This window comes from Aethalodelphis obliquidens, unplaced genomic scaffold (assembly GCF_003676395.1).
Source record: "Aethalodelphis obliquidens isolate GAN/ISIS:26980383/991018 unplaced genomic scaffold, ASM367639v1 scaffold43, whole genome shotgun sequence".
Lineage (NCBI taxonomy): Eukaryota > Metazoa > Chordata > Mammalia > Artiodactyla > Delphinidae > Aethalodelphis > Aethalodelphis obliquidens.
Window position 1 is genome coordinate 5199783 of NW_020837987.1, and position 14412 is coordinate 5214194.

General features: G+C 56.6%; 2 protein-coding genes across 3 annotated transcripts; both read right to left on the minus strand.

Annotated features, from left to right (window-relative positions):
* Nucleotides 1-705: 705 nt before the first annotated feature.
* Nucleotides 706-8891, minus strand: LGI4 (leucine rich repeat LGI family member 4). Of its 2 annotated transcripts, none has more exons than XM_027078982.1 (9): nucleotides 8361-8465; nucleotides 7847-8055; nucleotides 7526-7597; nucleotides 6127-6198; nucleotides 5943-6014; nucleotides 5540-5709; nucleotides 3213-3377; nucleotides 2625-3130; nucleotides 706-1786 (listed from the first exon to the last, which is right to left on the minus strand). In XM_027078982.1, the coding sequence occupies exons 2-9, from the start codon at nucleotides 8023-8025 to the stop codon at nucleotides 1472-1474; spliced, it is 1551 nt and encodes a 516-aa protein (XP_026934783.1). In that variant the 5' UTR covers nucleotides 8026-8055; nucleotides 8361-8465; the 3' UTR covers nucleotides 706-1471. The 2 variants fall into 2 exon arrangements, with proteins under 2 accessions (XP_026934783.1, XP_026934782.1); XM_027078981.1 differs by having other exon boundaries at nucleotides 813-1786; nucleotides 7847-7918; nucleotides 8361-8891.
* A 4160-nt stretch (nucleotides 8892-13051) lies between these two features.
* Nucleotides 13052-14002, minus strand: LOC113606059 (uncharacterized). The gene is given in 3 exon segments (XM_027079930.1): nucleotides 13052-13278; nucleotides 13281-13523; nucleotides 13566-14002. Coding segments are annotated over 3 exon segments (795 nt in total). The 5' UTR covers nucleotides 13891-14002.
* Nucleotides 14003-14412: the final 410 nt, after the last annotated feature.

Genomic DNA, 14412 nt, shown 5'->3' on the forward strand with positions numbered 1-14412 from the left:
GCCAGCATGGAAGCTGGCAGCTGAATCTCTCCACTGGGACAAGCCCGCAGGCCTGCTTCCTCATGGCCTGGTGGACGGCATGGGGCCTGACCTCTGCCTCCGTGGCCATGGGAGCCACATCTGCCATTTAAAATGCTCTAGTAGCCACATGGGGGACATTCTGAGAGTGAAAGGGAGCTCTAGTCAGATGGAATGCTGGGACACTCAGGTGGACAGTGGGACCTTCCCAGGAAAACTAGGATGTGGGATCATCCTGTCACAACAGGAGTAGCCAGATAGCTTATGATTATAATAGTGACCCTCCGACTCACCTCAGACCCCATTTTATTATAAAAGACCCTTCCTAACACTCAAATGTTCCTGTAAGACCTTTAAATGATTCCCCATGATACTCCTAATAATATATAATGACCACACGGTGTGAGAACTCCAACAAGCCCTAAACTCCCTTGAGACAGTCTCCAATAGCCAATAAGACTTCCAAAATGTCCCCAAGAGCCATAAAAATGCCTAAAATCCTCCAAAACACCCCGCAGTATCTCCTACAATACATAAGACACGAGACCAACAATAAACACGTGACCTGTCCCCTAATAATGCCCTTATATCCCTTGGACATCCCACTAGGCCCCCCATAATCATGAGCACATACTCCTTAGAAACCTCGCGAAAGCTCAACAAGGGCAGCCAAAATGTACCCTGGGACACCCCCCCCTCATAATACCGTTCCTGGGACACGAATCCTCCTCCCTCACCCCACCCCCATGCCACAGCAGACACCCTCTCCCAAAGACCCCACAACAACCGGTGAGGCGGGTGCACAGCGCGTTTACTGAGCTCGTACACTTTCTGTCCTCGCCCCTTTCACCGACCGAGGACGGGTACCTCGGACTCCCGGCAACAATTCTCAATTTCCCGCCTATTCCCTGCGCACGCGCAACAGGGAAGACACGCTGGGCTTCCGCCTCGGCAGCAGGCATGCGCACAAGCAGCAGAGGAAGTTAGCAAGCCCGAGAGGGAAAACTCCCCAGCTACTGATGACGTCATGGACGCGGGCACTAAAAGCGATTGGCTGGATTGAGTTTAGAAGGAAAAGGAAAGCTATCCTCTCCGTAGTACTTTTACAGGGAATAGGAGGGTTGAGAGCGGGTTGAGCGGGGCGCTTCCAGACCTCATGGAGCTCTGCACATTACCCCCCGCCCCCCATGATTTCTGTACTGTCTCCGTGTGGCGGTGCCCCAGCCTGAGCCCCCAAGTCATTCTTGGAGGGGGAGGGGTCATTTGCCCCCAGCCAAGATGTTGCTTAAGACTGGACGAGCAGCTCTTGCCTGGAACTTGGCCTGTGGTCAGTATCTCACAGGACCAGCAGTCACCTCTGAGTAGGACCAGGAGTCTAGGCAATGGGGCATCCAGAGGCCCAGGACTCCCCATGCCAGCCCTCTGCCAGCCATGTCCAGGGGCCCTTCCAGTCTCAGGCACTGAGGTCTAACTCGTGATGCTGGTAGATCTGTGTGGGGCCCTTGAAGCAAGCAGCGAAGAGGAAGCGTCTGCCGGCCATGGTGATATGGGCAAAGGCCCGGGGGGCCACCAAGGCTGGGGGCCCCAGCTCCTGCAGTGGCTCCAGGAGCCCCCTGTCAGGCTCAAGGCGGAAGACCTGGCTGAAGGCGAAGTCGCTGCCCAGGATAGCCAGCTGGTCCCTGGCGATGAGCAGTGGCTGGAAGACGTGGGCGCCGCGAGAGGGAAGCTGCTGCAGCAGGCGAAACATGGAACCATCCCAGCGCATGACCTGCGGAGGGTGGCCGCTTATTAGGGCTGGGGTCCAAGAGGGCCAGGCCTGCCCGTCAGTGGTCCTCTAGGCTTTGGAGGACCTGGGACAGCTTGGGAACAGAGGCCTGCAGGTCCCCAAACTCCCACAGCTTTCTTATCTTCATAAATGTCACCACCCAGCTGCTCAGGCCACCGACTTGGAGTCATTCTGAGCCCTTCTCTCTCCCTCACACCCCACATAGAATCAGTCAGCCCTGGAATCTGTCAGTTTCACCTACCATGGTATTTATGTCTCTCATTTATTCTGGCTGCCCTCCAGCCCAGCCACAGTCACCTCCCTCCTGGACCATCACACAGCCTCCTTCCTGGTCTTCCTGATCTCCCTGCTCCTGTCCCTGTGCCCACAGTCTGCTCCCCATGCAGACACCCTGTGAACACCTGCGTCAGATCAGTGCCTTTTAGGCCCAGAGCCCTCCCCCTGGCTGTACCTCACTCCAGAGAGAGAGTGCTGGAGGGGGTGGGCCGTCAGCCCTGGGGCTTCAGGGTGTGATTAAATGTAGTTTCTGGGGTGTGTTGGAGTTTGGCGGTAGCATCTCGGGGCCAGTGTCAGTGTTGGGGGATGGGGAGTGGTTTAGGGTCAGCCAGCCTCGAGGGGTCACAGTCTTGGAGTCAGTGTTGGGGTGGGGTCAGAGCTCAAAGATCAGCACATTAGGAAGCTCAGCCCGTGAGGTGGGTCAGAGTTCAGAGGCCAGTGCGCAAGGTGGGGTCAGTGCTGGAAGGTCAGCCCTGAGTGGGAGTCTGCCGATGCAGGTCAGGCCCGGCCTGTGCCTGCCCCACGGGACTGGGCTCAGCCTCACCATGGAGTCCCCGATGTAGCGTGTCAGGCACAGGAACACATCTCCGCTGGCCTGGAAGTGGCGTGTGGCATAGACGTCCTCGGCCTCGGGGATGTCTGTGCGCCTCTCGAAGCGGCCCCCAAACCAGTGGAAGAGCACGGGCCGCTGCGAGGCAGAGGCTAGCAGCAGATGGGGCCGGCCGTCCAGCTCGAGGGCCTCGGCATCCGTGTCCCGGTGCCAGGCGTGCAGGCTCTGGCGCGGGTAGAAGCCGGGCCCGTCCCGGCACAGCAGCATGGTGCTGCCCGCCTTGGAGGCGTCGACCACCACGAAGCAGGGCTGCCCGTCCAGCCACAGGAGCTCGGCGTCATTGGGCCGCAGCAGCCGCCGTGGAGCCAGGGCCTGCAGCGGGGCCAGGCGCAGGTCGGGGCCGGGCCGGGCCCACAGCTGCGAGCCTCCCCACAGGCGGGCGGCCAGCACAAAGAGGCGTGGGCCCAGCACCAGCGGCTTGCAGGACACCACCGAGGGCGCTGTGGGGAGGCGGGGAGCAGGGCGCCTGTCAGACGAGCTGGGCAGGCTACCTGGCAGGCTGGAGGATGGGAGTGGGCTTACCAGACAGCTCTTCCTCCTGCCGGAAGCGCTGCAGGCTGTAGTCCCAGGTCAGGATCAGGCAGCGGCCGGCAAAGGGCTGTGCCAGGACGACGTGGGGCTCCCCTTGGTAGGAGAAAGCCTCTACGCCCAGCGCTGACTCGCCGACCGTCTGGAACCAGGACAGCTCTGGGAGGGGGTGCAGCGGGGAGGGGAGAGAGTCAGGCAGGCCAGGGGCACCCCACGGGTCCTCATCACTGAGTCCCGCTTTGCACACCTCTGAGGTGAGGACCACCACGGTGTCGACCTCGTAGGGACATACAGTGGAATCTTTTTACCTATGGACGTATTAACTCACAACAACGTGGCGGTACTCTAAGCTGCGTGGCATCAGCAAAGAGCTGCTTAGAAGTAACCATTTATTCATTCATTTAATTTCACAAGATCCCTATGGGTTATGTTCTGTTATTATATCCACTTTATAGATGAGGAAACTGAGGCTAAGAGGCACAGGCAGCCAGCTGTCCCGCCAAATCCATCCTTCCCATCTTCCATGAGATAGGATAGCAGCTGGGCACAAAGCTGCCCAGCCAGAGGCCACGTTAGCCCAGCACTGCCCCTACGCTGCCCCCCCAGCCTCTGAGGTCCACTGTGGCTATGACCAGACCAAGTTCCCAGTGGAACAAAAGCAGAGTGATGGTTGTAGTGCTTGCCTTGCTTGTAGGAAGACGGCTCATCCTGGACTTGGCCCTTTCCCCTTCTCTTTGTGAACTGGCCTATGGACAGGGCCACAGCTCGGTTTCAGCCGTGGAAAGCAGGATAACACCCAGGGGCTGCCCCACCCACCTGGACTGCTCACCTCAGACCCTTCTGTTTTCTTTAATTCTTGCTATTGACAGCCTCTCTGTTACAGCACCTTAGCATTTTTGGTAACGGTGCACCCAGATTGCCCAGTGTGGTGGCGGTGGAGCCGGGTGGTGGACTCCAGTCTACAATACTTCACTCTACATGCCAGGCCCTACTCCTAGGGACCAGGGTTGAAGCAATGAACCAAACCACTGAGCATACCCATCCAAAGGGGATCTTTTAAAAATGGTCATCAAATCATGTCACTCCCTGCTCAAAACCCTCCATGGCTTCCCACAGCCCTCTGGATAAAGTCCACCTTGTTCTCTGTGGCTTTCGAAGTCCTGCAGAGTGAGGCCCCTGCACCTTCCACCTCATCTGTGTCCTTCCCTCCTCACTCCCGTAAACCAGACGTGCCTCCCTTTGATCCTCATTCAGGACAAGCTCTGTGCTGCCTTGGGGGTCACTGCACATGCGGGCTCCTTCCTCTGTACTCCACTTAGCTACATCCACAGCTAGTGCTACCTCTTCAGAGAAGCCTTCTCCGATGCCCCAGGTAAGGCAGGACCACCGCCTAAACTCTCTCATCACCCCCTGTGTTTATCACGATGTGTACCATACAATTATTGGTGCAATGTTTTATTTAATGTCTGTCTCCCCACCCCCAGGACTGTGACCCCATGAGGCCAAGGCCAAGGCCCGGGGTTATCTTGGTCACCACAGTGTGCCCATTGCCTCTCACAGGGACGGGCACCGAGTAGACCTCAGTGACTGTGTGTTGAATTGAATAATGGAATGAAGAGTGACTAAGTTAAACTCCCTTGTTCTATGAATCCCAAAGACCAAAAACATGTCTTACGCTTTGATGATGACGATGTTAGTAATGGTCTTCAGGTTTGAACTCAAATGTCCACTCCTTCCTGACCCTCCATCTGTGCCTGGCCCCTGCTCTGGCTCTGGGCTCCCGTAGCTCCATGGTTTCCCTCCATCCCGGCCCTGACCCCTCTGTGCTTCCCCCATCCCAGGCCTGAGCATTCTGGGCCATCCCTCTCTGTTTGCCTCTGGCTGTGGGCTCTGTGAGGGCAAGACCCAGGGCTGGCTTCATCACTGCTGTGCTCTCTGCTTTGCCCAGTACCCATAAAGGTACCAAAATATATTTGTGGAAAAGCAAAATGATCATAGGAAGTACTTTTTAAATGGTCGATTTTATATCAGTAACAACAACGACGAGAATGAACATTTATGGGGGCCTCCCCTCCCAGGCCCTGCACCAAGTACATCACTGAAGTCTCACAGCAGCCCTATGTCACTGTTTATTACCCCTATTTACAGACAGGAAAACTGAGGCTCAGGGAGGTGATGCTGCTTGCTCAGGAGACTCACAGCCAGGAAAGGGCAGAGCAGGGAAGGAGGTGAGCCCCTCAGCCCTGGCAGCCGTTCCCCAATCTCCCACCTTCTTCCGGGAACACCTGCTGTCCCTCCCACCCCACCGGGAAAGCCCCCACCTATGGCTCTGCACTTGAACGTCTTGGGGTCGAGGTGGTGGAGCTGCATGTGGGCCAGGGCGGCGGGGCCGGCACAGGCCCCGGTCCCCACGCTGGCGTTCACGGTGGGTATCCACTGCAGCAGCCAGAGGACACGGCAGTCACACTGGAACGGGTTCCCGCGGAGGTCCCTGGGGCAAGAGGCCGGGGAGGGGCTGCGACCCGGATTCCACTCCCTGCGGGCCACGCCCCCCACCCCTCCCCAGGCAAGGTTTCAGGATAGGGCCCCCGAGTGGTGTGGAAAATATGTAGGAACCATCGCAGTCATACTCATTTGTGCCAACCAAGAGTGGGCACAGATGTCCCCTTCTCCCACCCAAACATTCCCAAATCCCCCCACCCTCCCAGGCCCCTTGAGCCTCACACGTGAGTCAGGGTCTCCAGGCCTCGGAACAGGAATCTGGGGAGGGTCTCGAGATGGTTATTGGCCAGGCTTCTGGTGGAGGGAGAGAAGGAGAAACCATCAGCAGCTCCCAGGATACGCTGTGTGCCTGGGTGATGGGTGCGGGGTGCCTGTCAGGGAGGGCTGGGGCGATGGGGGCACGCACAGGTGTGTGAGTGAGCGGAGTCCTCTGAGAGCGTTCTTAGAGATGGAGCCAATCTCATTGTCTTCGATAAAGCTGTGGAGGGAAGGTGGGGTCAGGGGGTGGCCCTTGGTTCCCTGCTGTGGCCCCACAGTGCTTGGGGAACTCACCCCATGGAAGCCATAGGCCACTGGAATGTGCCGAATTCTCCCCCAACAGCTTGCACGATCCCAGGGAAAACCTCCCAGGAACCTCTCCTCAGCGAGGTCCCAGCCTACAGTTTCAGGACCCAAGAAGCTGACCCTATGGTCACTGCCAGCCTCACCATGAACACTGCCACCACCATCACCACCACTGCTGCCCTGATCACCAACACCAACACTAGCACCAATATTACCACCCATACCTCCACCATCATCCGTTACGCCCAGTGCCTCTACCATCGTCATCACCAACAATATACCATGTCACCACTGTCACCGATACCATCACCACCCGTTCCCATCATCAATACCAACACCAACACCAACACCATCATTACCAAACCCACACCGGCAACACTGATAAGCATCACCAAGAACACAGCCTTTGTGATCAATACCAAAACCAATGCCACCATCATCACAAGCTTCAGCACTGGTACCAGCACTGCCAACACCAGAAACATCACCTTTACCCCCAGCACTCACATCATCACCCATCAGCACCACTACTGCCGCAATTTCCATACATACGAACATCTCCGCCATCACCACCAAACCCCACACCAACAACATTGCCATTACACCAACACCAACATCCTACCCCAAACCATCACCAATACCAATACAATAATTACCAATGCCCAGAATACTGATAATTATCCCTAACACCAACCCTTCAAACTTCATCATCCGTACCACCAACAGCACCATCACGTTGGGTCCACCATTTTTATCAAAATCATCCCCACTCCACCATCCTCAATAATGCCACCACTTCCCTGCGAGCAGCTGCACACCACCACCATTATCATCACCACCGGCACCAGCAGTCATGCTGGCGTAGTCATACTCTCATCACCACCACTACCATCAGTACCACCATCACCAACTAACTCAGAATAGTTTCCTCTTAATTTGAAACGCTTCTTTATTTCTGGCCTCTCTGTAACCTCCCTGGGCTCCCAAAAGTCAGGTAGGACCAGAAACAGTCATGGGTCATCCAGGCCTTTCGTGAATCTTGAAACAGAGAGGGCAGCTGAGCAGAAGCCCCAACCCCACTCAAGAGGCCAGGACCCTTGCCCCCTCCAGACGGTCCCTTGTGCAGACACTTCCTCCCCAGGGCAACAAGCCCCTATCTCCCCCACTCTAGGAGACACAGAGGGGCTCCGCCTTCCTCTCCCAGGCCCCCATTCCTGCCCCCATCTTCTGGCCTCACTCACAGGTACTGCAGGTGGGACAGGCCCGCAAACGCATCGTCCTCGATCACGGAGAAGGAGTTGGATGTGAAGAGGCTGGCAAGGAAGTTAGAAAGACATTTTTCCAGGGTTGCTGCTCCCTACCTGACATGTTAACCTTGCCCCCTCCCAACCCCAGCCCACGTGGGCACGGTCACACACACATACGCATGCCACGTGAGTATGTGTGTGACACGGATGCTTTCATGGACACGCACATATGTGTATGTGTGCACACTCCCCCACGCGCGTGTGCACGGACACCCCCTCCCTCAGGTGGCCGTCGCTAAGCCGGGCCCCACTCACAGCAGGTGCAGTGACGGTACCCTCAGGAAGCTGCCGGCCTTCAGCTGGGTGACTCCAGTCCTAACGAGTGAGCTGGGGATGTGGGCAATGGTGGGCGAGGAGAAGACTGCTCCAGTGTGCCAGTCCCATCCCAGAGCTGTCTCCTGTGTCCGGGGGTGGGGCGGAGGGGACCCTGGCATGCCACCTGACCCTGGGTGTGTGTATTTCCCCTACATCCCAGGGGAGACAGGCATTTGCCCTCCTCGCTTGGCAAGGATCCTGGCAGCGCTCAGCCCACCCCACGGCTCTCCTTCTTCCCAGGCCCCGATGCTGACCCTGCCCTTTGGAATTTCCCTCCGGCTCCTTTCCAAATCCCAGCAGCCCCCTTTCAGGCCTCCCGACATCCTTTGCTGCCCCCCTCCCAAGATCCTGATGGGTCCCTGTTTCCTTGGGGAGCCAGCACCCTGCCCCCCAACCCCTGGGGTCCCAGGACTCCCATCCGCAGCCTGAGGCCTCCAGAGGGCCGGACACTCACAGCGACAGCAGGGTTGGGGAGAAGCTCTCGGGCAGGTCCGGGGAGCCCTCACACAGGGCACTGTCTTTAGAGCAGGAGCAACTCAGAGGACACTTTCCCTTTGGGGGTCTCCAGGCCCCCCCCACACCCACCCCAGCCAGCAGCAGCAGCAGAATTCCTGCCCCTCCCATGCCCCCTGACCTCCACCGAGGCACCGGCTTCTCTCTGCCCACCCAGCTTGGCCCAGGTCGCGGCCACTACATCTCCCATGCCAGGTGACCCTCCATGCCGCCCGCTGGCACGCTCTGCCCTGGCTTCTCTCTCCTCTTTCTTGGTCTCTCCTCAGTCTGCTTTGCTTCCTGTATCTCTTTAGTGTCTAATTTTCTGTTTATTTCTCTTTCCCTGTCTTTCTGTCTCTCTCCCTTTTTATACTTCTGACTCCGTGAGTTAGTCTGCTTCCCACTCTCTATCTCTGTCTCTCTATTTCTATCTGAATTGTCTCTCTGTCTCTGTTTCTCTTTTTCTCTGTCTCCTTCTGTCTGTTGGTCTCTCTTTGTGTGTGTGTGTGTGTGTGTGTGTGTGTGTGTGTGTGTGTGTGTGTGTGTGTCTCCCTCTGTCTGGTGTCTTTATTTCTGTCTCCCTACCCCCCCTTTCCAGCTCCTTGGAAGTTTCTTCCCCTCCTCCCACGTCCCTTCTCCCAGGAGGTTTGGGAAAGGGACTTGCTGGGCACCGGGTGCTCCAGGCAAAGCAGGGCAAGAAGGAGGAGGGCGTCAGAGGCCATAGGAAGAGCAGCCCTTGGGAAGGGGCCAGAGGGCCCCATGGGAGGGGAGGGGCTGCGGAGCGTTGGAGCTGCCCTGGCCCCTCCTGGCCAGCCCCCTCCCCAGATTCCCCACTCCACCCCACTCATGGAGTGTGAGGAGGCTGTCACCTGGGTGGGGACCGGATGACTCTGCAGGCAGGAGGGGGGTGGGAGGAGAGACCACCAAGGGCTGGAGCCGCGGTGGCCACTCCCAGCCAGCCCCCTCCCCTGGCTCCAGTAGGGCTGGGTGGGCACTGGCACCCAGGCTTGGAGGGACCAGCTCAAGTCCAGCTGCTCCCTCTGGTGGCGACACTCAGCAGGGCAGCCGCCCTTCCCCAAACGCACAACCTCTTTTGCCCGAAATTAACTCCTTGAGTACCCACCACTCACTTAGGGGTAGGGAGCCAACCCAAGGGAAAAAGGATGGTAATGATGCCATCCCCTTCCTTCAGCACTGACTCTGTACCACGCCGCGTCCTACAAGTTCATCTATTAGCTCGTGCTGACCTCACTACAGCCCTCCGAGGCTGATACATCATACAGCTATTTTACAAATGGAAATACTGAAGCGAGGGGTCAGGTCATTTGAGATCTAGGTTATCGAGCTGAGGCAGAGCCAGGACTCAAGCCCAGGCAGCTGGCTGCACAGTCTCCCAGTATGATTTTGCATTCCTCCTTTGGAGATCAGAGCCCATGGATACTGACTGTTTTCGTTTGGACTAAGCTTTTAGCAGTTTGGATAGATTCTGTTCATTAAATAAGAAAAATAAATAAATGATATTACCCAAACTGAAGTAGTAGTAATGATACTCACTGAGCCCTTACTATGCATCAGTCTTGACATGAATTTACTCAGTCCTCACAACAACCCCTTGAGGTGGGGAGTATTATTAACCCCCACTTTACAGATGGGAAAACTAAGGCATGAGGAGAACACACAGCCTCTCTTGGCACTGCTGCACACACCCAGAACACTTGGAGGACAAAGGACCTAACAGCACCAGCTAGGGGTCACCGGTCACGAAGCAGGGCACGGGGTGGGCCTGGCACGCGGGCTAGTCGGGGCTTTGGAGAGCACCGGGCAAAGCTGCGGGCAGATGAGGCCCAGGCAGCGTTGGGTCAGCTTCGGGTCGGCATACTCAGGACTGTTCCACTAACGCCTTTTACAGAAAAGTAGAAATGTGTGTCTTACTGGTAAAGCATAAATTATTAAACTTGAATATTTTTTTAAAAGTATTGAAAGTGACCACCCCTGACACCAGGTGGGGTCACTCAGATCAAGGTCATCCCTGATCCTCAGTTTGCCCATCTGTCAGATGGGGCAATCGTGTCACCCACTTCTCAGATGTGTAGAGAATTCCTCCTCTATCCGAGAGGATAGAGAGTGTTCAGAGCAGGGTGGGCACTCCCCAGCTTGGGGTGGATTCTGGATCCAAGGGCTTGTCCTGCACCTGAACATCTCTGTGATTTGAGCGAGGCCCTTCAGGTCTCTGTTGCCTCAGCCATAAAGCAGGGATGATAAACTTCTTTACAGGGTCTTTGAGAAAGATAGATAAAGAGCTTTGGGCCAGGGACACCGAGGGGAGACAGATGGGCCTAAATCCATACTCACAGAGCGTTCAGCCCAGCAGGGTTCTCCCTCCTGTTTATGATGAGAAGAATGACAAGGATGATGATGGTGACAGCTTACTTTTTTTTTTTTGTGATCACTTACTGTGTGCCAGGCTTTGTTCTCAATATTTTCCATGGATCATTTCAGATAATCATCTCGACCTCCCTCTGAGTTGAATAGTATTATCATTTCCATTTTACAGAAGGAGAAACTGAGCCACAGAGAGGTTAAGTCATTGGCCCATCACCCAGCCCGAAAATGGCTGGGCCTCTCCACTCTGGAGCAGCTGGCCTTGTGAGGGGAGGGACCCCAGCACTGGCTAGAGCTAGCCAGGTGCCCCCCTCCCTGCTGGCCCCCCTTGCTCCTCTGTCATCCCTCCCCAGGGCTACATAAGTATTAGGGTTATCATTAACCAGGGACTGCTGGTGACTCTGGGGTATAGGGCCACAAGGGGCAGAGGCTCATGAGGGAGACTTTTGAAGCTGCCGGGGTCCTCTGAGACCACGTGCACACGTGCACGTGCGCGTGTGTGTGCGTGTGTGTGTGTGTGTGTGTGTCAGGGCCACCTGTGCCTGGGTGTGAGCCGTCTACCTGCTCCTGATCTGTGTCCTGCAGAGTGTGGTATCTGGGCCCAGGTCTCTTTCAGGTGGGGGCAGTTTCTGTCCTTAACCACCAGAGGGACCTTGGGAGAATTATCTCCACTTTGCTAAACATTGGTTTGCAGATATCTAAAATGGAGTTAATAATAAGACAGCATCAGGGGGACTTCCCTGGTGGTACAGTGCTTAAGACTCTGAGCTCCCAATGCAAGGGTCCCAGATTCGACCCTTGGTCAGGGAACTAGATCCCCCATGCATGCCGCAACTAAGAGTTTGTATGCCACAACTAAGGAGCCCACGTGCCGCAACTAAGGAGCTCTTGAGCTGCAACTAAGACCCAGCGCAACCAAATAAATAGTAATAAATAAGTAAATACATATTTTTTAAAACGGCAACGTCAGGTTCAGAGACCTCTGAGCCTGGCCCAGGGTGATACATATTACCTTAGTGATTTCTCCATTTTGTAGGATGGGAAACCAAGGCACAGAGAGGTCTCTTGGGCTGCTCGAGCTCTCACAACTAGGAATGGCAGAGCCCAGAGCTGATGCCCCTTTTCTCTGTCACCAGTGCCTGGTAACCTGGTCTGCCCATGAGGACGCCAGGTGTGTTGTCCTCCAGGGGGTTTCAGGGGTCACATGAGCTCAGGGACGGGGAGGTTCTGGGCTAAACACATCAGCGCACATTTGGTGGTGTCTCCAAGTGTGTGAACACAGAGCGTGGGCCTGTATGTCTGCGACTGTATGACCAGCTGTGTGCCTGTTTGCCGGTGCATGAGGATGTGTGTGTGTGTGTGTGTGTGTGTGTGTGTCTGTTTTTATGGTTATGAAACCACAGCGTGGTTGGTTGTATGCCTGTGTCCTTGACAGTGTTTCTGCTTCTCCATGAGCCCACATAAATGTGTGTGTGCGTCTGTGTACAAATGTACACAGTTTTTGTGCCTTCACATGCCTGAGATTGTGTAGGAGTGCTGGCTGTGGCGGTGCCTTTGAATGTATTTATGTTTAGTGTGCATGTGTTGGTGTGTTTCTGTACAGACATTTGTCAGTATTGTCCTCGCCAGAGTGTGTATCTCTGTGACCATTTGTAAGAGTGCACAGTTGTGTGGTTGTGTCTTTGTGCCTCTATACGGGCATCCATCTCAATGAACACGTGTGTGTTTTGTGTGTATACAAATGTGTTTGTCTTGGTGTTTTGTGACTGGTGTGAGGAGTGCTGGTAAGTGTCTTTGGGCTTCTCTATGGGTGTGTCATTCTGGATTTGTATGTATGGACATGCATGTATTTGTCTTGTTTTGTGCCTGTTTATCCAGGTCTTTGGGTTTCTGTGTGTGTGTGTGTGTGTGTGTGTGTGTGTGTGGTGTGTACCCCTGGGGGACCTCACAGTCAGTAGAAGACAACCTATATACACGCTGAAATGCCCCCCAAATGGCCCTGTGGTGCTGACGAGGGCCCCGCAGGACCCTGGGGTCAGGGGTCAGTGGACTCCTAGGCACTCAGGCCAGGTGACCTTAAGCCCAGGCTGGGCCCAGTTCCCAGGGAGCAGCGTGGAAAATCATTGACACCCACCCTGCCCTCCCAGCTCCGAAGCCCTCTGAGGTGCGGCCGAGGCTCACGTGTGAGTGTGTGTGCGTGTGTTTGTGCCCCTGTAACACAGTCCTCCCTGCCGGCACCTCTTCTCCCCAGCTTTCCCCACGGCTGGCTGCCTACGATTCCTCCCTCTGAGCTGAGAGAGTTAACCTAGCGGGCCAGGGCGGTCTGGGCTGGGGGCCGCCCCCTGGCCCCCCTCCAGCCCGGCTCCAGTTACAGCTGCCGGTTGGGGAGGGTAGGGGTGGGGTGGGGCGGGGAGGGGAGACGGCTGAGGGCAGCGCGGCCAGCTCTGGGCCAGGGGGTCCAAAGTGCTCGGCCCCAGGGCACAGCCGGACGTTTGGGGCCTTCTTTCGGCAGGGGACAGCCTGACTGGGGTGAGCGTCCCCTGCCCCTCCCCTCCAGGCCTCACCCCTGGCCTGGCTGGGCCGCCTATTTTGGGAACAGGAGTGGCTTCCCAGGCAGGCCAGACCCAAGAGGAAGGGAGTGTGGTTGGGATGTTGGGGTTCTCCCAGGGGTGGAAGTGTGGGTGCAGCTCCTCCCTGCTCCTGCTGTGGCACGTGCACCCTGGCTGGGTGTGGGTTTTGGACACTCACGTGTGTAGGGTGTAGGTCGGGCTGCGTCATTGTTTGGGGGTGCAGAAGGCCCAGATAAGGAGTAGCGTGTGCCTGGGTCTCCACCCCATGTCCTGCTCCAACCAGAAGTTTAGGGAGTGGGCGTCGTCTCCATTCCAGCCCCACTGTGTGTGTGTGCGCGCGTGTGTGCATGTGTGCGTGCGTTCCTGCCCCGGCATCTGTCTTCTATCTCTCAGCCCCACTGGCCTGGGCCGCAGGTCACTCGCCTGGCATTGTCCGTTCATGAAAGATGTCACCCAGAGGCAGGCAAAGGGGACGTTTTCCCTGTTCTCATCTCTTCCAGGAGAGGAGAAGGGGTGGCCTTTCCCACGGGGGCAGCCCATGGCAATGTGGCAGCCCAGCCTCACCCGGGCAGCGTTGTGCGTGACCCCCAAGGGGGGGGAGGAAGGCTGTTGCCATGGTGGCCTGTGCGAGGCAAATTCCTCCAGGGTGAAATGGGAGATATTTATACCCAGGGTCAGGCAGAGTGGGCCAGCGGCTGAGGGCAGGAGAGCTGGGATATTACGGACACGGTGAGGCTGTGGTGTGCGGGCAGGTGGGCCCTTGGGCATGTCCTGGCTGCCTCTTCCCTGGCAGCGTGTCTGTCTCTCCACCTGGGTGGGGCAAGGCATCCAGGGTAGGCATGGGGAATCTGGGGCCTGCTGTGGGGACGGCCCTGGCCTGCGGGAGGTCCCTGTGGACTGTGTGTGTGTCTCACCCCTGTCCTTGCTGCTCTGTGACCCCCATGGTGTGGGTTGTTTTCGTGATGCTGTGTCCCAGTGAAGCAGGAGGGTGCCTCTGTTTCTCAGGGTGATCAACCTGGATGATGGACGCTTTTGAAATTAAGTCCCTGGACTGTCTCTGAC

What these genes read in the sequence shown, in the direction of transcription:
- LGI4 (XM_027078981.1), bottom strand. Translation starts at nt 8,530, where the DNA reads ATGGGAGGGGCAGGAATTCTGCTGCTGCTGCTGGCTGGGGTGGGTGTG. An exon ending in TCCCCAACCCTGCTGTCGCT is followed by an intron (nt 7,919 to 8,360) that starts GTGAGTGTCCGG and finishes CCACATCCCCAG; the next exon opens with CTCACTCGTTAGGACTGGAG. An exon ending in CTCCGCTCACTCACACACCT is followed by an intron (nt 6,015 to 6,126) that starts GTGCGTGCCCCC and finishes TCCCTCCACCAG; the next exon opens with AAGCCTGGCCAATAACCATC.